The sequence below is a fragment of the Penicillium samsonianum genome (assembly GCF_028829775.1).
Source record: "Penicillium samsonianum strain IBT 33392 chromosome Unknown utg000002l_segment0_segment0, whole genome shotgun sequence".
Classification (NCBI taxonomy): domain Eukaryota; kingdom Fungi; phylum Ascomycota; class Eurotiomycetes; order Eurotiales; family Aspergillaceae; genus Penicillium; species Penicillium samsonianum.
The window spans coordinates 3,117,458-3,142,171 of NW_026643260.1; the positions used below are offsets into that span (position 1 = coordinate 3,117,458).

At 49.2% G+C, this 24,714-nt stretch overlaps 10 protein-coding genes across 10 annotated transcripts; 7 read left to right on the forward strand and 3 right to left on the reverse strand.

Annotated features, from left to right (window-relative positions):
- Positions 1-409: 409 nt before the first annotated feature.
- N7471_003048 (cupin domain-containing protein) lies at positions 410-946 on the forward strand (the record flags this gene model as incomplete). Its single annotated transcript, XM_057275768.1, has 1 exon — positions 410-946. The coding sequence occupies one exon, from the start codon at positions 410-412 to the stop codon at positions 944-946; it is 537 nt and encodes a 178-aa protein (XP_057140406.1).
- A 92-nt stretch (positions 947-1,038) lies between these two features.
- On the reverse strand, positions 1,039-2,266 carry N7471_003049 (phospholipase D regulator; the record flags this gene model as incomplete). The annotated part of the gene is made up of 3 exons (XM_057275769.1): positions 1,039-1,063; positions 1,119-1,986; positions 2,044-2,266. The coding sequence occupies 3 exons, from the start codon at positions 2,264-2,266 to the stop codon at positions 1,039-1,041; spliced, it is 1,116 nt and encodes a 371-aa protein (XP_057140407.1).
- A 345-nt stretch (positions 2,267-2,611) lies between these two features.
- Positions 2,612-3,547, forward strand: N7471_003050 (mitochondrial K+-H+ exchange-related family protein; the record flags this gene model as incomplete). Its single annotated transcript, XM_057275770.1, has 3 exons — positions 2,612-3,048; positions 3,103-3,158; positions 3,213-3,547. 3 exons carry the CDS (start codon positions 2,612-2,614, stop codon positions 3,545-3,547), a joined length of 828 nt encoding a protein of 275 aa, XP_057140408.1.
- Positions 3,548-3,816: 269 nt separating this feature from the next.
- end3 (cytoskeletal adaptor protein SagA) lies at positions 3,817-5,326 on the forward strand. The gene is made up of 3 exons (XM_057275771.1): positions 3,817-4,076; positions 4,142-4,376; positions 4,434-5,326. Exons 1-3 carry the CDS (start codon positions 3,837-3,839, stop codon positions 5,171-5,173), a joined length of 1,215 nt encoding a protein of 404 aa, XP_057140409.1. The 5' UTR covers positions 3,817-3,836; the 3' UTR covers positions 5,174-5,326.
- Positions 5,327-6,129: 803 nt separating this feature from the next.
- On the reverse strand, positions 6,130-7,317 carry N7471_003052 (MBL fold metallo-hydrolase; the record flags this gene model as incomplete). Its single annotated transcript, XM_057275772.1, has 3 exons — positions 6,130-6,945; positions 6,996-7,125; positions 7,187-7,317. 3 exons carry the CDS (start codon positions 7,315-7,317, stop codon positions 6,130-6,132), a joined length of 1,077 nt encoding a protein of 358 aa, XP_057140410.1.
- Positions 7,318-8,323: 1,006 nt separating this feature from the next.
- On the reverse strand, positions 8,324-9,738 carry N7471_003053 (S-adenosyl-L-methionine-dependent methyltransferase; the record flags this gene model as incomplete). Its single annotated transcript, XM_057275773.1, has 6 exons — positions 8,324-8,617; positions 8,796-9,014; positions 9,073-9,091; positions 9,176-9,297; positions 9,338-9,466; positions 9,604-9,738. 6 exons carry the CDS (start codon positions 9,736-9,738, stop codon positions 8,324-8,326), a joined length of 918 nt encoding a protein of 305 aa, XP_057140411.1.
- Positions 9,739-10,849: 1,111 nt separating this feature from the next.
- N7471_003054 (cytochrome P450) lies at positions 10,850-11,880 on the forward strand (the record flags this gene model as incomplete). The annotated part of the gene is made up of 5 exons (XM_057275774.1): positions 10,850-10,915; positions 10,993-11,358; positions 11,413-11,639; positions 11,694-11,771; positions 11,829-11,880. 5 exons carry the CDS (start codon positions 10,850-10,852, stop codon positions 11,878-11,880), a joined length of 789 nt encoding a protein of 262 aa, XP_057140412.1.
- Positions 11,881-11,978: 98 nt separating this feature from the next.
- On the forward strand, positions 11,979-12,629 carry N7471_003055 (uncharacterized protein; the record flags this gene model as incomplete). Its single annotated transcript, XM_057275775.1, has 3 exons — positions 11,979-12,314; positions 12,372-12,461; positions 12,516-12,629. 3 exons carry the CDS (start codon positions 11,979-11,981, stop codon positions 12,627-12,629), a joined length of 540 nt encoding a protein of 179 aa, XP_057140413.1.
- A 2,313-nt stretch (positions 12,630-14,942) lies between these two features.
- Positions 14,943-23,476, forward strand: N7471_003056 (uncharacterized protein; the record flags this gene model as incomplete). The annotated part of the gene is made up of 5 exons (XM_057275776.1): positions 14,943-17,907; positions 17,971-18,382; positions 18,478-18,862; positions 18,931-23,376; positions 23,432-23,476. 5 exons carry the CDS (start codon positions 14,943-14,945, stop codon positions 23,474-23,476), a joined length of 8,253 nt encoding a protein of 2,750 aa, XP_057140414.1.
- Positions 23,477-23,895: 419 nt separating this feature from the next.
- On the forward strand, positions 23,896-24,712 carry N7471_003057 (cytochrome P450; the record flags this gene model as incomplete). Its single annotated transcript, XM_057275777.1, has 4 exons — positions 23,896-23,927; positions 23,982-24,241; positions 24,298-24,479; positions 24,581-24,712. 4 exons carry the CDS (start codon positions 23,896-23,898, stop codon positions 24,710-24,712), a joined length of 606 nt encoding a protein of 201 aa, XP_057140415.1.
- Positions 24,713-24,714: the final 2 nt, after the last annotated feature.

Here is a 24,714-nt window from a genome sequence, read left to right on the forward strand (position 1 = left end):
TTGTGGCTATCTCAAGATGATACAAGAAACGTTATATGTAAGAACAGTCCGATGCTCTTTTTGGATGTCTTTTGAGATGTCCTTTTTTAGATAGCTTTTCTTCTTGGTGTTATAACCTAAAAGGGTAATTAATATAGCACAGAGTAACTAAATAAGAACCTAACATGTATGACATACGAAGCGCTAAAAAGTGTAAATCGTACAGAGAACTTTTCTATGTATAACCAGGAGAAGATGTGATCATTAAGCTGGACTATCATATTAAGCTACATGCCTCCCATCTACATTTATATGCCCCCACCACGAATGACGTCATTTGCCTGAAGTATTACAGCTTGTTGTCTACAATCTAACCTAACTCCAAAGCTTTCTCCATGCAAAACAAGCAAAGCAAAATAGAGAATCAGCAATGGCCATAACTCCACTGTCAAACACTCAAGTGACCACTCGGCAAATTCCCGAGTGGCACCATATACCGAACACTTCGATCCAATCCAAGCCACTCATGATATACCATGGAGCCTTCAATGCCACATCCACAGAGCTTGAGGAGCACCTGGAGGCAGTAGGCGAGGTTGTTCCTAAATGGGTATATAGCATGTACAGCAAAACCCACTTCCACTCCACAACGCAAGAGGTGCTCGGGGTGGTTTCAGGGAGCGCGCGTCTTTGTTTTGGAGGCGAGGAGAACCCCGAGCGATTTGAGCCGACGGTGCAGCGCGGTGATTTGATCATTGTGCCGGCGGGGGTGGGCCATCGGCTCTTAGAGGACTTGCACGAGAACCAGGAAGAGTTCCAAATGGTCGGCGCATATCCACACGGAAAACAGTGGGATATGTGTTTTGGGAAGCCAGAAGAGAAAGCAAAGGTGCAAAGAATCAAGGATGTGGCTTGGTTCCGTCAAGATCCGTTGTATGGCGTTGACGGTCCTGCTTTGCACGTCTAGGTAAAATTGCGCTTGCGCAAAATCAAGTCTTACTTAAATGGTATATTTAATCAACAGCCAAAAGATTCATGAAACACAACAAGACCCTGAAATCACTGTGTGACTCGTTCGACAAGCCTAGTAGAACGTTAGAAAATGGATCGAGTATGCCAATTATAGACAAGGGGCATACCTGAGAACACTGATCGAAAATGTCATGAGCCAAGCCAAGAGTGCCACGAGCAATACGGAAGCAAGTGCCTTTTGTCGCGTACATATACCATCATTTCGAGGATCGATCGCTTGGTTGACCTCCGTTTCGGTGCAGGATCCTGTCACCTCGGAGAGTGAAGCAAATGCCAAACTAAGATTGGCGGAATCGAAAACAATGAAGAATATATCCAGGAGGAGAAGACGTGCTTTAGCCGAGGGGGAGCGCAAACCCAGGGGCTTTGACGTGTATTCATCAAAGGTGATGTACAAGAGGTAAACCAGGGCGACTGCATCGACGATGATTGCCATCAATGCAGATGGGCCTTGAGGGTGATGCAATCGATTAGACATGTGCTGAATCGATCCACCCAGAGCCAGTGCAGAGAGTGAGAAGCACCAAACAGTCATTCGAAGAATCAGTGGTACGATCGGGCTTCGCAGGAGCGTGTTCTTGAAACGCTTGATCCAGATATCCCTTCGGCCGCCGCTGTGTAGCGGATACTCCGGACTATCGCCCTCCAAGTGCTTTCCTCGCCATGGTTGCAAGTAATCACCGTGATTCTCATTCAGCCATTCTGACGTGACATGCCGTTCCTCTCTACCGGGCTCTCGGGGGTATTGGATGCTTCGTGAGAATGTCACCCAGCGCGATTCACGGTTGACGAGTGGTGTTTCATCCTCAAACAGGCCGTTGGTGGTCGCGTGAGTAGGTTGCGGCTTCGACGATGAGTAGGGCGAGTGGTTGTGCTGAGCGACAAATGCGTCATTTGGTTGGGAAGGTAGTAAGCGATCGGTTGCCGTAGCTTCATCTTCGTCCTCCTCGGGCTCATCGACCGACCGAATCCAGGCTATAAAGACTCGCTATTAGTGAGTGATCGTCGAGCCAGCTTTGAATGGGACCATACCAGGTAGAGATCGTAAGGCGGAGCGTTCGGAGTGCGCGATTTCTTCCACTGTCTGACCGTCTGTACGCGCAAGTGCTGGATCGGAGGTTTTATTGCGAACAGCAGACTCGGTATCGACGCTAAGCTGGTCTGGCAGCGGTGATGACTCTGGGATGGGCGGGAACTTCTCTGCCAGCTTCTCACCAAAGATTCGCCCTGGAGTGCTGTCTTTGGGGCTCTCCATGATATAGGAGAGAAGTTGAAACCTGAGGCTCGGGAGTCGCGGGAAACTTCAATCAACAGTTTGCCCGCGGATCCCCAATTGCTCCGTGTTCAAATATGAAGTTGGTGTTCAGGGACAAGACGAACAGGTACGCGGACCTCGGAATGACGTCTCGATTTATTCAACGCGCGGACCTGCTTACCTCCCGCATCCCTTTTCACCCACACGAAAAAAAAGTCAAGTTTCGATGGACTATTTATTGTGAAGTCTTCAACTATTCCTCTTTATCCTGACCCATTTGATATCTATCATTTATCTTCCCCGCAATCGATTGTGGATTGTCAATTGTCTTAGACATCCTCCACCATGCGCCTTTTCCTAATTCCCATCTCGACAAAACGGGTCCTCGTATATGCTCGACCCCTTAACAAGGATTTAGCCAAAGAGCTTTCAATTCTTGATAGGATCACAACAAAGGCGGCTGAAACATGGGCGAAGTGGGAGGAAGCCGACAAAGGATGGAAGATGCACCTTGTTAGATGGGGCAATCGAGTCCAGCAACGGATACCCTTTGAAGAATGGGCCCTCAAAAGCATTCCTTCGTTTAAAACCCAGCAGCGAATCAATGGAGATCATGGAAAGGGCAAGATTGATGTGCTGTTCCCCGGTAACGCGGTGCGATTGGAGCAAATTCAAAATGTGCTGCGCACGGTCGCCACGGAGAGACAGGAGCTTCATCGGAAGAGGATGATGTGGAGCTTGATTGCTGCACCGATTACAGCACCCTTTGGGTTGGTACCAGTGTATGTGAATGCTACGAGTCTTCCCCGGTGATATGATATACTAATACAGACTAGGGTTCCGAATATTCCCTTTTTCTATTTGGCGTACCGGGGCTGGTCCCACTGGCGCGGTTAGTTTGCTTTTCTACACGGATCTGGTCTATGGAACTGACGAGAATACACAGCATTGAATGGCTCAAGACATCTAGAATTCCTCGTTGACAAGAATCTCCTCAACCCCATCTCATTACCGGAGCTAGAGCAGCTATATGCCAAACGCGCATCTGGAGCACTAGAAGGTACCACGACCGAGACATCATATTCCGAGGTTGCCGACGACATAGAGCAGAGTGAGGATCGGGTCCTGTTGAAGATGTCTGATGCTAAGAAGTTGGCCACGATCTTGGAAGCACCAGAGCTTGCGTTGGAAGCTGAACGAGCGATTATTCAAGTCAGGGAGCAGCTCGAGGCTGCAGCGAAGGCTAAACAAGAGAAGAAAGACGAGAAGGAGGATTCATAACGCCGATGATTCAATCATCATGTTTTGGGGAAAGGAGATATCGAGTTCTCCTACTAAACACAGAGGGAGATCATGTACTATAATTAAAGGAACGCATCAAATTCCAATAGACAACTACATAGACCACAATTATTATAAACAATTCAATATGAATACGATAACTAGAGAAGGATAATTACATTGTGAGTCCAATGACCTCAGAGCCCCTGACGGAAGTAAGTAAATCCGAATATCTCCCCCCATTGTTCCCACCTCATCCTCCACGCCATTCATCGGAGCTTCATACATCATGGCTACTAAAAAGATTGAGCAATGGGAGATTGAGCGATATTGGGAGATTTTCGCCTCATTATCAAATGGCCAAAAACACCTGAACAGCTCCCAAGCCGCCTCTGTGCTGAGGAACAGCCGGCTGCGCGATGACCAGCTCGAGAAGGTCTGGGACATTGCCGATGTCGACGGAGATGGGGAGCTGGATTTCGAGGAATTCTGTGTTGCGATGCGCCTAGTTTTCGACCTGGTCAACGGCGTAAGTGATCTACCCTCTCACATCATCACCAAATCGCTCTAACACGGCGTCTTATTTGTAAATAGGAACTACAAGATGTCCCGAATGTCCTGCCCGATTGGCTAGTCCCAGAATCCAAATCACATCTCGTCCATGCGACCCGCGCACTAAGCGGCGGACAGGAGAAGTTCGAGCGGATAGAAGACGAGGACGACTCGCTCGGCCTAAAGGACGGCTTTGATTGGTACATGAAGCCCGACGACAAGAACAAGTACACCGAGATCTACGACGCCAACCGGAACGCGCGCGGCCAAGTAGAATGTGAGTAACCCTTACAGCGCATAGCGCCCAGAAAAATATCCCGCTGACCACCCCCAGTCCAACAATTACAACCACTCTACGAATCACTCGACGTCCCCGACACCGATGTCCACTCCGCCTGGAACCTGGTCAACCCCTCCTCATCACCCGCAATCAATAAAGATGCAACACTCGCCTTCCTGCACATCCTGAACTTCCGCCACGAGGGTTTCCGCATCCCACGCACCATCCCCGCATCGCTGCGCGCCTCATTCGAGCACAACAATATAGACTACCAAGTCGACAAGGCGCGACCCGCACAGCGCTATGGCGTAGATGGCGATACGGAAACACGGACAGGCCGCAAGGCCAAGTTCGGCGATACCTACCTCGGCCGTCTGGGCGTTGGTGGCAAGGGCTCGTACCAGCCCAAGGGAACGGATTTCAGTGACACTATCCAGGATGAAGAGTGGGAGAAGGTGCGGCTGCGCCGCGAACTCGCGGAGTTGGAGAAGAAGCTGAGCTCCGCCAATAAAGCCTCCGACTCTCGGCGGGATGGGTCACGCAATGATGGCCGGCCCAACTGGGTTTTGATTAAAAAGGAGGCACTCTCACTGTTGGAATATAAGGAGCGGGAGTTGCGGGAGCTCCGTGAGGGCACTGGCCGTGCTAAGGACGGTCAGGATTTGGAGCGACTCAGGGAGGATGTCAAGGCTGTTGGAGAACAGGTGGACGGGCTGAAAAGCCATATGGCCCAACGGCATGATGTTCTTTCGGACCTTCGCAGCCAGATTGAGGACGAGAAAGCTCGGCGGTGATTGATTACTGTGTGAATACGGACTAGCGGAATTGTCGGCGTAATGCTTTTTGTTCTTCGTTTTCTTTTCATGGCCCCTTTAGCTGCATATATGTTGCTCTATGTACCGGATTCTAGACCACGGCCACAACTTTTCCGATCAGGGTGTTGCCGCTTTATAGGGCGCTTTGGGTTCTGCTTACTGAGTATTTCCAAGGTTCACACCTCCAGGGCTGCCCGGGTGCGCAGTGGGGATCGGGCGGCGCCCGGGCGTGGACCTCCAGGGCTCTTAATTATGCTTAATAAGTATCCAGCTGATGGATCCATCCATGGATGGATGGACGGTGAGGGTGATTCTGTGGACTACATGGACTCTCTGCGTATGTTATAGCTACGGATCCAGGTGCCCAAAGTAAGTCAAACGGATACATATTAACATCAGTAATCTATATTAGCCAGCCACGTATATATTCTAACAATCTAAACTTTTAACATATGTTATAGATTCCAAGGTGATGTATAGATTTTAATGGGAAAGGAAACCATAGGGTTTTATTGAGCTAGCTGGCTAAGAGAGAGAAAGGAAGATTAATCCAGGTAGGGAGCAGGTCCTATCAACCTGAAACAGAAACGGTCTCAACAATAATGCCGCTGGGTACGCTGTTGTCGTTCTCCTCTACCTATTCTCACCCGCATACAATTTCGGTTTCAACGGAAACATGGGCCTCTTCATCCTAGAGATTTTACCTTACCATCTGCGAACCGTTTCCGGAGACTATGGGTCCTTCACTGGAGGACATTGCTATTATCTTTGATGGGCCGAAGAGCAAAGATGTACAGGAAGATGTCCTGCAGTAGGTTGACCAGGTACAAGGAGTAACGTCAGACATATGTAAGAGGCGGAAAGAGGAATAGGCTATACGGAAGAGTAGGGACACATTAGTGATAGATTGTTTAAGCTGGCTTCCTATCATTTAGTCAGAGTGTAACATTCTCCATTTCCTTGCAAAATATCCATCGCGTGTCATCTCGCAGGTTCTGGGCCTTCCAGTCGTTCACACGGTCAGGGAATAGCGGGATACGCTCATCCAGTGACTCGTCATGTGCAAGAAGAATCAAAACACTGCCATCAGCATCTAGCTCCTGGATCTTGGAGACAGTTGTTATAGCTGCCTCATAATCAGGGAACATTGGCCCCCATGCCACCTGGAAGAAAGGCTCATCAGGACTTTTCCAAGTCTCTAGCTGCATCAGTAAGTCCCCAGGACACCCGCCATAGCTATGAGTGTGACTTGAGGGGTCCGGCTGGGGCAGAGGGAGATACTTCGAAGGTCGCAACACACCGGCATGATGGGACGCATCGGCGCCCATGAGGACGAACGAGGGTGGGTCGGCTGTCGTGCGTGCCAGGCCACACATGTGTCCCGAGGCGTGGCCAGGTGCGTCAAGCAAATAGAAAGAACCATCTCCAAAGTAGTCAAAAGCATCGAAGCGGCCAACCTTGAGGCCCGCGCCCTGAATATCGATTTCGGTGACATTGCGACCTGCAGCATCGCTGTCTAGGACCGTGCCGTTCGGGTTGGACGGATAGCCAGGCCATGAGCTTGCCTTGACGCCGGGCCCGACAACGAGCTCCGTATGGGCCGGGAATCGAGATGGGTCGCCCGTGTGATCGAAATGGTTATGTGACCATATCACAGCCTCAATGTCGGAGCTGCGAATGTTCAGGCCGCTGCTATCTTCATCTAGCACAGATACCACGTCCCTGTCGCAAGATGATACCGTGGTAGTGGCCTTGACAAGCTCTACGAGCTTGGGGGAAGCGCCTCCCAGTCGGTGCGTACGCCAAGGTCAAAGACTATGTGGTGATCACCATGCGAGACAAGGAAGCTGTATACTGGGGAGTTAGGCCCCTCAAAGCCTGGTAATTCTGGCTCCCAGAAAACTCCTGGCTTCATGTACAGACGTGTATTGCTAATTCACGTGCCAGCAGGTTAGAAGATAGAGTGCGCTGGCCATGTCTGATTTGACATACGTATCGATTACCCTCACGTCTACGGTCGACGAGGAAATTGGAATCTGGACTGCAGGGGGAGATAAAATATGAGGAGCTTCCACATGCGTGGAGAAGTTTCTAAAGGAATCAAAAAATGATAATAATGCCATAGCGGATGGAACAAAGTTGTTTCGCCTGAGCCTTTGTGCTAAGAGCAAAAGTGAACGGTGAATAGGAAAGCCCACGCGAATTCTAAAGAATGAACAGAAATGAAACAGCACTTCAAAATAGGGAATTGGAGCCGCCAGGAATACTCAAACCAGGCTCTGCCTGCTCGCTGGTGCCTATGACAAGCAGACCCACTGCACCCAGCCGTGAGGAAGGATGCAGTTCGTTGTCAGCACTAAAGGGTTTCAGGATGGCATTCGTAGGCTATGCACGGTCTGTAGACCTATTCAGGTCTATTGTCCAGGAGCTCGATAAGGCGTATGGTCCGAATGGCCAATGTGACCCGACTACATGTGGCCGCAATACTGATGAGGTTGAGGCATACTTGTATGGGGCGGGACTGCCTATTCGGGTCAAATCCTGCGACATGCATGAGGCTGGCTGCTTACTATTTGTTCAATACTCCCTACATAGTAAGCAGTAAGCTTTACATACGGCAGATACGACGGTGGGTACATAGTCAATCTATTCACTGTCGCTTACCGCGGAGTGTCGGAACAACACCGTCGTATGAGACACGAGAAACATGAGGCAACGTAGACAGACCTACCCCGAAGGAATGCATTACATATACTTCCAATAGCCTATTGGAGATATTGTTTGGAGAACGCGTAAATCGCATGTCGCAGTAATTACCCAATTGGGTTCTCTAGTACTTCTCTATGGCACAGCGCAAGGCAGGAAAGGCTGATGAGCGAGCCTGAAACTAGGTATGCTCAGATAGAGCTTTCTTCTTTGCCCATATTTTAGTATACACACGGTCTGTGCCCACCCGTGGAAGTTATTTCTTGAACTTAACAGGATCCTTGATCTCCTGCATTGCCATAGAGAATAGATCAAATTTCTGCTCTTCAATCACCTATACTGTTCTAGTAAGAATATCGCTCTTGCCGCATAGAACTCGAGGTATTCAGATAATAAGTGATTACGGCCTTTCAATTTGAATGCTTAGGCCAGCTCTGCCTCTACAACAGCCTGGGCTGCCAAGGGTGACCGCCACACCTGGACAACCTTGTATCCTGCTGGGTGAAGCAATCTACGCCATTGGGTCTCAGTTCTTTCCTGTCCCGCGACCGGAACCATCATGTTCAAGTCGTAAGACGTCGAATGAGGGTGTGCCATTGTATCCGGCACCACATGGCCGTGAATCAAAAGCTTGCTGTATCCACGCCTGAGTGCACCTCGGAGTGCTTGCAAAATCTTGCTTGCTGGCTCATCAGACCAGTCGTGCAAAACAAGAATCTGCGATCATAATTTAGTGTCCTGATTCTTGCCAAATGTAAGAATCGCTCTCACCCTTGATTGGTTGCTCCTGGAAAAAGTCGTGGGGTATCTTGTTCACAGTACCAGGACACTTGGATAGCTCAATGACCGCCGGTCTGTCCTAAAGATACAGCTGTGCAGCTGTGTCTGGATATACCTGTCGAAATTTCTCAATGTCATGGCCAATGTTTCCACCAACATCGACCACAAGCGGCTGACTGGGATCGGCACCATCCAAAAATCTCTCTGGTGGTATAATGTCTAGCCAGGTGGCCTGGTCCGCCATGACACCACCCATAACATGATTGAACGATGCTCCTTCGCGAGGATTCTCATTGTAGTATGCGAACATGTCTCCCTCCTGGTCTTTCGCATACTAGAAGACGCCATCTTCTAGGTGGGTGATATTTGCATAGGTCGTCTTCTTAAGATACTCGGGTGTTTTGAAGAAGACTGACATGTTGGTATCATAGCTGAAGCAAATATTTAGTATCCAGACTGAGAAAAACATATGGCGGGGGAAAGGTCGTAGCTTACAGAAAGTTGATCCATTCCCCGAAGACGGTCTGGCGCAGAGACAGCGAGAATTTCGTTGGCTTGTAATTACCCAGTGAGTCCTTGTAATATATGATTTGCTGCAAGATGGCGAAGAATACGAGCTGAACCCGGTTGATGTAAGTCTTCAAATTCGAGGCCTACATTGAGGAGCTTGAAGGACTGACCAAGAAGTCTAGGCTCGCACTTGACCATATCGGCTAGGTTATCACTATTTGCAGCAGCATTGCCCCTCTCATGCCAGTTCTCAAACAGCAGCAGGTCTTTGACTACCTTCAAGCTGGCTTACAGAGCGGGCTACGAGGAAGCTATCTGTTATTCGATGTATCAGAAAGTGTGAAGAGGTTAGAGCTTACCTGGTTCATGCATAGTCTGGAAATAGTATCCCATGGAGTCTCAAGCCGACTTACTAGAGCATACGCGCCCAGGAGTGCCTTGCTACGATCCCCATCGCTTTTGAAGCTATCGGTGTGAATAGCATTGAAGTTGCTGAGGACCGTGTCGAGAGGCTGGTGCGAAGCTCCCTTAATTGCGTTTACGCTCATAGATGCTCTGTTGCTATCTCCAGCTCGAGGTTTCACTGTATAATATTGAGAGATGATGGCTCTGTTGTTGACGTGCCGAAACCAGGCACTCAAGATGCTGAAATAGAGGGGAACTTTTATGATCCCGGGATCGGCCTCCGCCTGGTACTCTGCTCGTGCTATCACCTCGCAACTCTACGGCCGCGGTGTATGATAGGATCATTTGGGGCCAGATAGGAAATCGACATACCTCCGTCACGGCGGAAGTATGTAGCTCATACCTCCGTCTCGGCGGAAGTATTTAGCTGTATGCATGTCCGACACTACGGATATTTCCGTCGCGCATGATGCAAGTAGCCTTATGCATGTCAGATACTACGTGAGGAGATTTTCTCCACCATGTCTGATTGGATAGATCGTATACTTGCTCCGCACAAACAACCGACAACGTTCCGTCTTACTGCTAATCTCAACATGCAGCACAATAGTACGAGGCGGCGGTATTTTACGAAATACAAGGATACCTCGGCCTCGGGGCTTCGTTCGGCTTACTTGCCCGAGGGAATGTATTCAGCGATCATTACCTAAATTGAATTCATCATATTCATATAATTATAGTAATTAATTCATAATATTGTCAAGCAACGTACAAGCAACGTACAAGCAACGTGTAAGAGCAGGGATTGTCCAAGGGACAACTGGCATTGTTACAGTCCTTTGGATGAACTGCGCCGGAGACCATCATCCCACCCCAACTCTTATCTCACTCTATGTTGTAGCGATTTACTTTATTCCTACTCGGGAGACCTTGAAGACCGCCAATCCCTTTGAATGGTTCTCATTAACAATGATAATATTTGTCACTGCTGCCATTTCTTCCTCAAACTTCCTTATGACGAGCATTAAAGATTATGATGGAGCACAAGTATGGTCTGTTGCTTTGGCAGCGGCAACCATAGCTATATCTTTGCATCTTTTCCGGGTGTGGTGGTCCTTGCGACATATTCCTGGGCCCTTTCTAGCCAGCCTCACCAATCTTCAAAGGGTTTGGTGGGTGAAGACGGGTCGCGCACATCTGTATCATCAAGCGGTTCATGCAAAATATGGCGACGTTGTTCGAATTGGACCTCATATGGTCTCGTTCAGCAACCCCGAGGCCATTGCAACAGTTTATCCAATAAGACCTGGCTTCCCCAAAGTCTGTATACCCGTTAAACGTGCAAGATAACAGAGCTAGAGCAACTCTAACACTCGGTTCTTTGTTTTCTTTTCTAGAGCAACTTCTATGCCACATTACGACCATACACCCGGGAGCGCGGCTCTATGCTGGCGGTCTTCAACACGATAGATGAACAGGTACACAAGCACATTAAAAGCCCCATCGCGCCGCTTTTTTCTCTCTCCAATGTCGTCAATTTCGAAGGACTGGTCGAGGAAGTGCTGTTATGTCTATCTGAGCAGCTTAACCGGCGTTTTGTGGCTACCGGTGAGACATTTGATTTTGGTGATTGGCTACAATATTTCGCATTTGACGTGATGGGAACAATGTCCTTCTCTCAAAGATACGGGTTTCTTGAGCAAGGCTACGACGTTGGAGGAATGCTTGATGCTATCTTTGGCTTCTTTAAGACTGCAGCGCCGGTACGTATGCCTAGTCAAACCTCATGTAGCTTACATATTTCCTAACGTCCTTAGATGACCCAAATTACCTGGCTCGACCCTTGGATCTACAAGAATCAATTACTCCACAAGATCCGACGAACGCCTGGCATGACGATCCTGGGATTTGTCAGTAAAGCTATTCGCGAGCGATCAAGCGAGACAGCGGATGCCAAAGATGGCGCTAGTGCCAACCCCGAAAAGAAGGACTTTCTGGCCCGCTTCCTCGAAATTCACAGAGCCAACTCCAATTTACCGCCATGGTAGGGAAAATAATTCCGAATTATCGACCAATGTCATATTCACAACAATCACAGGGCTTCAACTGCGTGGACATTTTCAAATGTCATTGCTGGCTCGGATTCGACCGGTACATTGATGCGGAATGTTATGTGGTAAGTGGAATACCCGTATCCTTTGTTTGAACTAATTTCAGGGCTAAGTGAGTCCAGTGAGTATCCTACAGCTTCAGGGGTTTGGCAGCATGAATTCTCTGAGCCATAGTGGCCTGTCTTTACAGCAAAAAGCTCTGGGGATAGCTTGGTAGTTTAGACATGAAAACTAATACTTTTACAGATAACCTACTTGCATATCCAGACACAATGGAGAAACTAAGGCAAGAACTTGAAGTGGCGAAGGTTTCTCGCCAGTATCCAAAATGGAATGAGGTCCGCGATCTTCCCTACCTCGACGCCTGTGTTCAAGAAGGAGCACGTATAAACCCTCCGTTTGCACTACCCCTTGAGCGCACTGTTCCCACCGGGGGCGTCACCGTGCTGGGCAGCTATCTCCCCGAAGGTACTCTAGTTGGTGGTAACCCCTACGTGGTGAACCGACACGAGCCAACATTTGGTCCTCGGCCCGAAGAGTGGAACCCAGAGAGGTGGCTTTGTGGCGGCGAAAGTCATAAAAAGAAGCTTGAGCAGAGCATGCTGACTGTGAGTACCATTCGCTAGAAATCATTACTTGATGCACATGACTGACTCTCATACTAGTTTGGTTCTGGGAGACGCGTGTGTCTTGGAAAGCACATTGGTATTTTCGAAGTGAAAAAGCTTATCCCTTTCTTAATCCTTAACTACGATGTGAGTAATGTACATCTTAGACCAGGAATTTCTTGCCGCTGATAAGAGACCTAGATCAATATCCTCGACCCGAAGGCGCTTACAGTGGAAAATGGGTTCTTGATGAAACAGCGAGGTTTTTTCTGCACTATCAAGCAGCGACCAGAAATCAGCAGAAAAGAAGAGTAAAGTCCGTCTAAGTTAGATAGCTAGCCAAGGATGAAACCATGACTGAATACTACATAGAGAATATCTGACAAACTAGTTCTCTTGGTTAGCTACGCTATCTCAAAAAGGAATCCCATGAGCTTCTTCATCTTTAGCAATATGAAATATAGGACAATAAGGCAAACAAAATCTCACTGAAAAAGTTGATGTATTTTAAAGAGCTCCTCAAGATATCAGAATAATGATATGCTCTATACTCCCATCTTCACTTTGAAATATCCAAAGCTGGCCAATGAAAGAACAGCTAGCTGCAGCTACTAGTCAGCCAGCTCAGCAAACGCTCATTCCACCAAAATTGCGTCATTATACCAGTTGTATAGGTGATTTGTCTCCATATCTACTTCTTGCCTATCCACATTTGCCTACGTCGGTTATTCCTACCATATTGGGTCTCTAAAGACGGGAATTCGAGGTACTTCCATTGATTACGCAGTCCTCATAGTAAAATTAAATCCTGTTCTATACTATGTGAACTGCCGAATAGAAGCTCCCCGGATGTTAGCGATAAGCTGCAGCTAGGCTGCACCCTACCGGAATGTGGCGAGGATAAACTAGTAACGTATTTCTCGGACATATCATACTTACCGATACGGGTCCATAACGGAGATCTTAAATACCAGTTGACAGGTGGGCCCATTAAAAACGGTCCGCTCTCCCGTCCCGAAGTTCCACTCTTTTAAGTTTAAGGGTGCATCCTCCCGAGGTCGGAGGTAAGCGAGATTAGTACGTAAATATCTGACAGGTGCTTCCCCCTGCATGCTGTATACTCCGTACTTTGTACACAATTCGGGCGTCGGTAAGCGATTAATAAACATCCCGCGGTCTGAAATACCCGTGGAACAGGTGCGCCGGTACTTTGTACACAGTTTAGTAGGTCTCCACTTTAACCAATGCAAGATACTATGTACTCAAGTATAGTTGCCTGCTCCTGAAGGATCTGGGCACATGCTAAACAGAGAGGCTACTTGTGGAGGCCGCGGCAGGATTGGAACATATAGGGGTTCTAGATTGAAGGGCAATTGAAGGGGCGAGGGCCAATTACATCCAATCTCGCGTTATCAGTCGTGTAGTATATTTACAACGTCGGCTTACGGATCCCGGGGCCGAGATGATCTCCCTAAACAAGAGTATCGCCATTGATGCAGTTTAACATCTTCACCACTAGTTTCTGCTTACAGCTTGCATTATGTTGCATCGCATGAAGTCAATTCAATCCAGGCTGCTTTCAGTCAATGGAATCTAGGAGAATCTAGTATTCAGTGATTTGTCACTGCTCATCCTCTGCTTCTTTCTGATTCTCTTTCTGACTCCATTACAAATTCATATCCATCAATTGAGGAGTTTCTGTATCTACAGGGGTGGAAGAGATGTCCATGAATATGGCCTTCTACTCCCGGTATGAAGAGATTAGACAGTGTACAATTTTACTTCTGGTACTATACTATAGTATCATTTTGCAAAACATTCCTTTATTTTGTTTCTTGCAGTATAGTTCGCACTGTACTCAGCACTATTCAACACGAAGAGGGTCGCAAAATATCCGATGTGACGGCCCCCGCAGATATCTAGTTTGATATTGGATATGAGCCCTACGTGTCGCAAACTATGGTGTTCCCAACGCCCACGTTGCAATGCAGGAGCTTAGCCAGTGCCAAAAAGACAGGGATAATTCGGGACTACTACTACTGGAATATTTGTTGATTTATTGTTGAATCCTTTGGCTATAAACGGTAACACGGATGGGGCTTTGAAGAAATGCGTGAAGTCCACATAGTCTACTCCGTAGGCTGGGTACGGCAATCGGGGGAGATTGTTTGCCTAGAAGACTTCTATAAGGTTTTATCCCATGAAAAATACTTATCTCTCCTAGGAGGTAGTATGGTCGTCGAATATGTCTATCAGGTGGGTATCGAGCTGTCTGCCTGTGCCTACCGGATTAGTTTCCTCCGGAATTCACCTGGGAAAAACAGCAGGCATGTAAATCAGCCGCCTTCCTAGTCTCTGCCACTGGAGTACGCAGAGGGACGGCTCAGTAGCACCCTGTGGATGTCAATTGCTTACGCCTTTCCGCATCTTTACCTAGCTGTTAGGATTTCTTTCTAGTTGCCTCGCCTCGGAGTATTGTGTTATTTATAAGCCGGGAGAATAGCATACATCTAGAGCCCAGTTCTATAAATCATTCCATCCAGCCTGACTGTCCTCTTCATTCCGTTTAAAAATTCTTTCAACAAGTTCTAGTCATTTTGAGACTTCATTTGATAGAAGCAAGCAATCATGGATACCAACGGATTAATCCATCGAATCGACTGGACGCCCGTTTCATCATCCGAGAAGCAACTTGCCTTCAGGAAAGTCCTTTTCTTCGTCGATGACCAAGAACATCCTGAACACGTTGCCGTATACCTCAATCAACTTGTCGAGGATGGCTATGCAACAGCGATTGTCCACAATACCGCAGAGATCGGGCCAGCATTGACGACTGATACAATTGTGGTCCACATTCCACATACAGCGACATCCAAGAATGAGATCTACGAAGTCGCAACAAATTCTTGCATCAGATTGATTGCAGCCGCGCAGACAATGCATCAGCGCTGGCAGTCTGACAAGACCCAGACTCATAAGCTGTTTTCACTGATCACCAAGGACCTTGGTCTCGGTGACCTATGTCACTCTCCGCTATATGGCTTGGCGCGTGCATTGAAGATGGAAATCCCCAGCATATTTGGTGGACTCTTTGAAGATGATCAAGGTCGTTTTCCCTTATCCGCCATTAAGAATGCCCATGGCTTTGACGTCGTCAAGGTCTGCCAGGGAACTCCGCAAACAGCTTCACTGCAGCCTTTCCGGGGTACATCGAATGATATCAAACCAGTCCAGTTCAGTTCGGAGGGCACATACCTCATTACTGGTGGAACTCGGGGGATTGGTCTGGAAGTTGCAAGTTGGATGGGTCAACGTGGCGCCGGTACCATCCTGCTGGTGTCCCGCCGTGGCCTCCTTCCAGCCTCAGAACTCGAAACCGAAGACGCAGAGTCGAACGATAATCTGCTCTCACGCATTGCTGAACTTGAAGCTCTTGGGGTCTCTGTCCATGTCATGGGCATTGATGTTAGCAAGACTGGGGCCGACTCCACGCTTAGAGACGCAATCGATGAGCTCGATGTACCGCCAGTAAAGGGAATCGTGCACGCCGCTGGGATAGCAGGCTATCATACCATTGAGCGCTGTATACCATCAGAAGTGGCTGATGTATTAGCAACAAAGGTGATAGGTGGCTTGAACCTTGACGCCCTCTTTTCACCTGGAACCCTGGATTTCTTCTACCTCGTATCCTCAGTTGGACAGCTCGTCGGGTTTGAAGGACAGCTGTCTTATGCCCCTTCAAACTCGTTCTTGGAAGGATTGGCAGCGTATCGAAAGCTCCAGGGTGATAACAGCATGTCAATACTTTGGACCGGTTGGCGTGGTGTTGGCTTGATGGCACAGAACAAGTCAGCCACGCACATGATTACCAAGGGAATGCATGCCAGGGGTTTGGAGAGTATGAGCATCGAAGAAGCATTTGCAGCTTGGGACCGCTTTGCAGGCCTCAGAACTGACCATGTGGTCGTTGTTCGCGCACTGGAGCTCGAGGCCAATGAGCCACTGCGGCATCCTGTGCTCAAATACATTACTCCGCGGAAGCAAAATACGCAAAACACCACCGGTAGCAGTTACTCCAATTACCCCGCGGATTCGGTGGCAATTGTGGGTTTCGCTTGCCGGACTGCAGCCGGAGATAACGCGGACGCCTTTTGGGAGACAATCCAGGCAGGGAAAAGCATGGTACGGGAGATCGATTTGAAGCGGTTTCCTGATGCAGCCAGCAAGGGCAAGATGTGGGGAAACTTCCTGTCCGACGTTGAGTCTTTCGACCACCAGTTTTTCAAAAAGTCCAAGCGCGAAGCAGCAGCACTCGATCCGCATCAGCGCATTTTGCTCGAAACTACCTACCATGCAGTGGAATCAGCAGGATGGTTGGGCATTGATGAGTCACAAGAAGCTGAGACTCATGACAGAAGCAAAAGCGGAAATATTACCGGCTGCTTCATTGGAATGAACGCGCCCGATTACCCTCTGAATCTGGCTTCCAACCCACCCTCGCCATACACAGGCGCGGGCATGCTCCGATCGTTCGCGTCCGGGCGATTGAGCCACCACTTTGGCTGGACTGGCCCTTCACATGTCATTGATACGGCCTGTTCGTCGGCGATGGTTGCCATACACCAAGCTTGCCGTGCTATTCAGGCGGGGGAGTGCACACGTGCTGTTGCGGGAGGCATCAACCTAATCACTAACACGGCCTTGTTCGACGCTATGCGGGTGGGCGGCTTCCTCAGTGAAACGGGTCCTTCCAAGACGTTTGATGCACGGGCTGATGGGTACTGTCGTGGCGAAGCAGCGGGTGTTATCGTGCTGAAGCCATTACACAAGGCGTTGTCAGATGGGGACGACATTCAGGGTGTGTTGCTGTCAACTGGTAACAACCAGAACATCAACAACACCAGTATCACAAACCCTGTTCTCGAGAGCCAGGCGGCATTATACCAAGATGTTTTAGCCCGCGCTAATCTCAGCCCAAAAGATATTTCCTACGTCGAGGCACACGGCACAGGCACACGTGCTGGTGACCCTGTGGAGGTCAGTGGTATCCGGCGGGTTTTTGGTGGGAGGGAGAGAAAATCCATCTTGCATATCGGTGGTGTGAAACCCAACGTTGGTCATTCCGAAGGAGCTTCGGGTGTCATCTCGTTGATCAAAGTTCTGCTTATGATGAAGCATGGCAAGATCACTCCACAGGCTCAATTTGAGAAGTTGAATCCCAATATCCCAGCACTTGAGCCCGATCAGATGGCCATTTCAAGATCTCTGAAGGATTGGGATGACGACCTACGCCTGGCGATTGTGAACAGCTATGGCGCCTCTGGCAACAACGCTGCTGCTATTGTCGCGCCTCCTCCTTCACGACCGTCGTCTTTAAGAATAGACTCGGCATCTTCTCCTCCCTTGGAGTCTACATGGCCTGTTTTAATCTCCGCGGCATCCAAGGCCAGCCTTTCGGCCTTCTGCGGCAAGCTAAAGGCTCAGTCTGGGAATGCTTTGATCACTTCCAAACACATTCCATCCATAGCTTTCTCTTTGGCGACAAGGCAAAGTCGTCAGTTCCAGCATGTGTTCAGCACGACGGTCACTTCGCGTAAGTTCTATCAATTATCTTTCCTGTCACAAAAACCAGTGCTGACTATCTACGCTCATGCAGTGAATGACTTACAAGCCCAACTATCCGATTTTGAGAACCATGTTACCACATCCCATAAGCCCAAGCCCATCGTACTTCTCTTTAGCGGCCAGAACGGCAACTCTGTCCCCTCCGCTCGGGCTCTTTATGACAGCTCTTTGCTATTCCGGAAGCATTTACATCAGTGCGAAGAGGCAATGAAGTCGCTCGGTCTCCCCAGTCTGATCCCGGCAGCTCTTCAGGGGATCCAAGATGACGGCGACCTTGTTCTACGTCATGCCACCATGTTCTCTATCCAATACTCGAGTGGAATGGCATGGATCGACTCAGGCATAAAGCCCCAGGCAATCTGCGGCCACTCCTTTGGCGAGTGGGCGGCATTGACTGTGTCGGGCGCTATGACACTCCAGGACGGAATGAAGCTCGTAACTGGGTAAGTACTCTTATTGCTTATTTTTGGGATGAATGCTAATTGCTTTTTTTTCCTGCCATAGTCAGTAATTTCAAACCCTCATAAATCTCATGTAGGACTTTTCTTACCACGGACACTAACCCCTGTACAGGTCGTGCAGCCATTATTGAGAAATTCTGGGGCAAGGACACCGGATCTATGGTGGCTATTGAAGCCGACTTGGTGCAGACGGGTACGACTCCCACCGAGAATCTCAAGCCTTTTCATGAGAAGCATCCAGATATCAAGCTCGATGTTGCCTGTTATAACGGACCCAACAGCTATGTTGTTGCAGGTAGCACTGTGGACATTCAGGTGCTCGAGTCATACCTGAAGGATAAGAAGCTCAATGGCGAGAAGATCCGATTCAAGGTCCTAAAGGGCATGTACGCATATCACTCCATCTTGGCTGAATCCATCATAGATGAGAGCGCCAGGTTGTCGGCTTCCATCCTATTCGAGGTCAGTATTTGGATATTCCTATTTAGTGTCGCTTCGTCTTTGGAAAAATCCATTAATATTTTCTTTAGGAACCAACATTCCACTTTGAGTCTTGCCATGAAGGGCCTTGCCCTTGGACGCGCCCGGGCTCCAATGTAATAGCTCGCAACACCCGCGGCGCGGTATACTTTACGCAAGCCATCTCGCGTATTGTCAACCGACTTGGAGCATGTACGTTCCTAGAAGCTGGTGTTGGCGGTCCCATCATTGCCATGGCACGCAACGCACTGCCCCAATCTCAAGTTGAGAATCAGCACATCTTTGTCGGAATCAACGGGAAAGAACCCGTGCGATCTCTCGCAGATGCTACAGTCACTTTGTGGAAGAGCGGCCACTTGAACGTCCAGTACTGGCCTTTCCATCAAAGTCAGCGATCAAGCTACTCACCTGTAGCCTTACCGTCATACCAGTTTGAGAATCACAAGCACTGGCTGGATTATGTTGATATTTTGAGTCACAAATGCAACAAGATTCCTGGACAAGCCCCAGCCCGGTCTGGGTTGTGTCCCCACTGCCTGAAGGATATCAGCGATTTTGCTTACATCGCTCGAGACGAATCTCAAGGCCCCAATGCGAGCAAATCTGTCTTCAAGGTGGACACCCGCAGCAGGCGCTATCAGGAACTTGTTAAGGGGCACATTGTGGTTGGATCCCCAATAGCCCCGGCTGCGATGTACCTGGAGCTGGTTGCACACGCCGTCGCCTTGTTGCAAGATACAAAGTCAAACAAGGTCACACCGCAAATCTCTGCTGAGGGTTTGGAGATTAAAGCGCCTATGGGCTTGGACACGCAGCGCTCCATCCAAGTGATGTTGACAAAAAGGACAAACAGCACCTGGGAGTTCGAATTGTCTTCTATCAATGGAAATATTCAGTCAGTTTCCCACGCATCAGGCGTAATCTCTCTACGAGAGGACAACATTCTCAGCAGTGACCAAGATGAGAAAGACAAATGGGCCCGTCTCTACAGCCTATTGGAAAGGGAGACAGACACGGAAGCTCTGCGCGGCACAATGGTGTACAAAGTATTTTCGAAAATGGCCAAGTACTCCTCTGGGTACCGTGGACTTCGTCACCTGGTTGGAAAGGGCTTTGAGGGCGCAGGGGATATCGTCATCCCAGCGGACGGTCTCGACGCATTGTCCAGAACGCCAAACGATGACATTGCTGATCCATTGGTCGTTGACACATTCTTGCAAGTGCCTGGTGCATACGTTCACTCGCTTCGTAGCACAAGTGATGACGATGAGGATGCTGAATTGGCTTATATCTGCACTGGCATGGGCTCCGTCTGCCCTTTGAATGGGCTCAAGGGTAGCGGAAACTACCGAGCCTATACGAAGATTGTTCGCGAAGATAAGAAGGAGACAATCCTCGACGTGTTTGCATTCGACAAGCAGAGCAAGAAGATTGTGTGGTTTGCCAAGGGACTGAAGTTTTCCCGGGTCCCACGCAGCACGCTTGCTAAGGTGTTAGCTGCAGCGAGTCCGAACGCGGAGCTCAAAGAGAAGGCCGCTCCTTCGTTAAAATCTGCCGCTAAATCACCAGATCCCAAGTCCATATCGGTGCCTATGCTTCCTTCAAAGAAGGAATTTAGGGCTACGACGAGCACAGTTGATGTCTCGAGCGGTGTTGAAGAAATCCTCAGTCACTCCTTGAGTATTCCAGTCAAGGACGTTAGCAAGCAAGCCACACTCGAGGAATTAGGCATGGACTCATTAGTTAGCTCGGAAATCTTGGCTGACATCTCGACAAAGTTCAAAGTCGATATCTCTGTGGACAATTTCGCAGCAGTCACAGATGTTGCCTCTCTGTGTGATCTGATCTCTTCAAGAATCAGCGGGGGGAGCGTTGATACTATTACCGAGGATAACGAAGGCAAATTCCCGGATTCCATCTTCAAGAGTTTGCATATCTTGAGTGGCGTCCAAGAGATTCTCAGCCAGTCGCTTGGTGTTCCAGTGGAAGATATTACCAAGCAGTCCACACTGGAAGAACTTGGAACAGATTCGCTGGTTAGCTCGGAGATTATAGCCAACATCTCTACCAAGTTCCAAACCGATATCTCTGTCGAGGCATTTGCAGACGTTACAAACGTTAAGTCTTTGTGTGACTTGATTTCCTCTCAGCTCCGTGGAAATGCTATTCCTCTGAATAGTAAGGATATTGAGGACCAAGCCATAGATTCTGGGTTTGAGTCCTCCGACCAAGCCTCTTCAGAATGGCAGAAAGCTGTATTCGAGATTATTAGCCAGTCTCTTGATGTCAATGTATCGGATATTGAGATGAAGTCCAAGCTTGAAGATCTCGGTGCTGATTCTCTCGTCGCTACAGAGATCATTAGCAACCTGAACGAAACATACAGCCTTGACATTTCACCTAATGACTTCGCTGCAATAACCGATGTTAAATCCCTCTGCGATCTCATCGCTGCTGGACTGGATTTTGATTCAGTACAGACTCCCACGACAGGTTCATCATCTGGTTCCATGGTTGGCTATTCAGTCACTCCATACACCGATACAAGCGCCCAGACAAAGAGTGAGAAGCCAACGACGAGGAGAAATTCCAATTCCCTTCACACGGCCTTCCAGCAAATCCGGAATAACTTCGATACTCATTCTAAGAACACAAAACTCACCGGTTATTGGGAAAGGGTATATCCACAACAATTAACTGTTGTGACGGCCTTCATCGTGGAAGCCTTTGAGAAGCTCGGCCTTTCCATCGGAAACTTTGAACAAGGAGAAAGACTACCTATTCTGAGCATGCAAATCACACTGCCCAAGTACTGGAGAGAGGTTCCACGGCTCTGGGATATTTTGGACGAGGCCGGCGTTGTTGAGAAGTCAGGAGAGCACTTCCTGCGTGGCCCAGCACCGTTACCCAGTGGCACTGGCAAGGATCTCAGCTCTGAGCTCATCTCAGATTTCCCTCAGTTTGCATCCACACACGGACTGCCCGACCTCCTCGGACCGCATCTGGCTGAATGTCTGACCGGAAAGGCTGACCCGGTCCCTCTCCTGTTTGGCAGTGAACGAGGCCGCAGTCTACTCGAAGACTTTTATGCCAATGGGCCCGACCTCCGGGCGGCCACACAGACACTCTGCGACTTTTTCTCTGCAGCCATCCAAGCCCAAAATTCCCAAGACTTGCCCTTCCGCGTACTTGAGATTGGCGCTGGCACAGGCGGCACAACCAAACATCTCATCCCCCTGCTTCAAGCCACCGGGCTTCCATTCATATACACCTTCACCGAGCTCTCAGTGTCGCTGCTTGCGCGCGCGAAGAAAACATTCAAGGGGATTGCGGGCATGGAGTTCCAGAAGTTGAACATTGAGGAAGAACCTCCCGCAGAGCTGCTGGGACGCTACCACGTCGTGGTGTCAAGCAACTGTGTGCACGCAACACGGGACTTGCGACGCAGCCTGAGCAATATCTACAAACTGTGCCGACCTTCCGACGGCTGCGTGGCGCTAGTCGAACTGACGCAAAAGTTGGCTTGGTATGATCTGGTCTGGGGTCTACTGGACGGCTGGTGGCTCTTCGACGATGGTCGCAAGTACGCGCTGCAGAGCCCGTGGTCCTGGGCGCAGGCTATGCGGGACTCTGGATTTGCCCATGTGGACTGGTCCGACAGCCCGAGTCGCGAGTCCCGAGGCGTTCGTGTAATTTGCGGTATGACTACTGAGCCGGAGAAGCCTATCAAGGCAACTTCTATTGTCTTACAGCGTGGGTCTTCAGTCGCTGGGAACCGCAGTCTGTTCCTTATGCCTGATGGCTTTGGTTCGGGTGGCGTGTTTGGTTTCCTCCAGCCATCACTCGCACAGGCCAAGGACGTGACTGTTTACGCACTTAACAGCCCCTTCCTTAAGGCCACCCCCGAGCCTGATCAGATCCCCTCCATCGAGGAGCTCGCTGCCATGTACGTGGCTGAAATCAAGCGTCGTCAGCCTGAGGGTCCTTACCTGGCCGGCGGATACTCAGTCGGGGGCGTATTAGCCTATGAAGTGGTGCGACAGCTTCTCGAAAACGGCGATGATGTTGAGAAGCTGTTCTTGATCGACTCGGCGTGCCCCACCTTTGCAAGCGGCCTACCAAACAGCTTGGTCGAGCTTTTGGAATCCATAGACCGCGTAGGTATGGTGAACGAGGATCAGATCCGAGAGAAGACCGGAGGTCGGACGATCACAAATGCCCACTTCACAATGTCAAGACAGCAGGTGCTCAGATACAGGGCGAGCAAACTACCAGGAAAGAGAATTCCGGAGGTTTTGCTAGTGTCGGCGAAAGATGGCGTTGGTAAGAGGGAAAATGTCACCCGTCCCAAGGTTTTGCCTGAGGAGCAAAATATTGTGAGTTGGTTCCTGGACGATAGGGCCGACGGTGATTCCCTCGGATGGGATGAGCTTTTAGGAGACATAAACGTCGTTCGTGCCGACGGTAACCACTTCTCCCTAATGCTGCCTCCTATGGTAAGTCATCTCCATGATGCTTTGAGAACATCAGGTAACTAACATCCGACTCCAGGTAAATGGATGGGGCTTAGAATTTGCGAAGCACCTTGGGGCTTAAACGACGTTTTTGATACGGCGCGCGTTTTCATATTTAATGAAGACAATGGTTTCCTAGAGCAAAATAAGTTTCGTATTTCTAGAATGCATATTAAAATTCGAGGCTATTTTCCTATCAAGTGTCCATTGCCTGTATAAATTAACATTGGAAACTTTTTACATTGACGAAACAAGCACTCACGATGTCCCGCTACTGTATGCATCACGGCCCTGGGGCAGGAATAAAATGGACCTCCGTCGATCTCCGAGTCAAATCATACGACTCAAGGCTTGTTCGTTCTTAGCCACTGCCCATCGTTGCTTGCTGCCTTTCATGCAGTTTGCGTCCCACCCTGCCCCCACCCCCGAATAGGGTCTGCATGAGGCTTCGGATATCACCAGCTGTCCATTGGACCTAAGCTGTGGATCTTCGCTTTGATGATGACAATTCTTTTTGCCAGCCTACACCAAACGTGAGATTCTTTGCCAGGTAGTCATTTCCAAGATAGATCTAACAGCATCAACAGGGTAACAATTATTGTTTGGGTGACTTGCTACTTGACTCTGAGGCCGGAATCCCAAGAAGCTATTCGGAAGGAGTCACAATGTGTCACCAGGCCTAATGAGACCGGCTACCAAGAGTCTCCTCCCGAAGAAGAAAAGATGCAAGAGGCGACTGTTGCTGACTCTTTCATTCGTGAGATCCTCCGCATGAAGGGTGACAGCGTGGATTTAGTACGGGCGGCCATCCGCGATGTCGAGCTCGGAGGGTATCTCATCCCCAAAGGTATTTGTTCCTTGCCGGAAACGCAACCAGTAGCCGTTAATTTGATCTTTTTCCAGGCTCTATACTGCTACCCATCACTTATCTGTCTTACCGGTCGCCGGACTTCACCTCGCAACCGGACGAATTTGATGCGGAGCGTTGGGTTGGAAGTGGGAATCCGCTGCAACAACGGGGCCAGGATACCTCGCTTTTGGCCTTGGCCGGTGGCCCTGCCCAGGCCGCAACCTTGCCGTACTTGGTATGTATACACTTTACTACGTGACCATTCACACTTAATATCCCCAATAACCCCCCTGTGTAGTGGCCGGAATCTTTTAAATTCTAACTACTATGATAGAGATCAAAAGTTGGATCCTCGCCTTGGTGCGAAGTGGCCGGTTGGAACTCGAGGGCAACAAATATGAGATTATCGACCCATACAACATGGCCAGCGTTGCACCTAAGGGACGTCTCCGGGTGAGACTGTTGTGAGC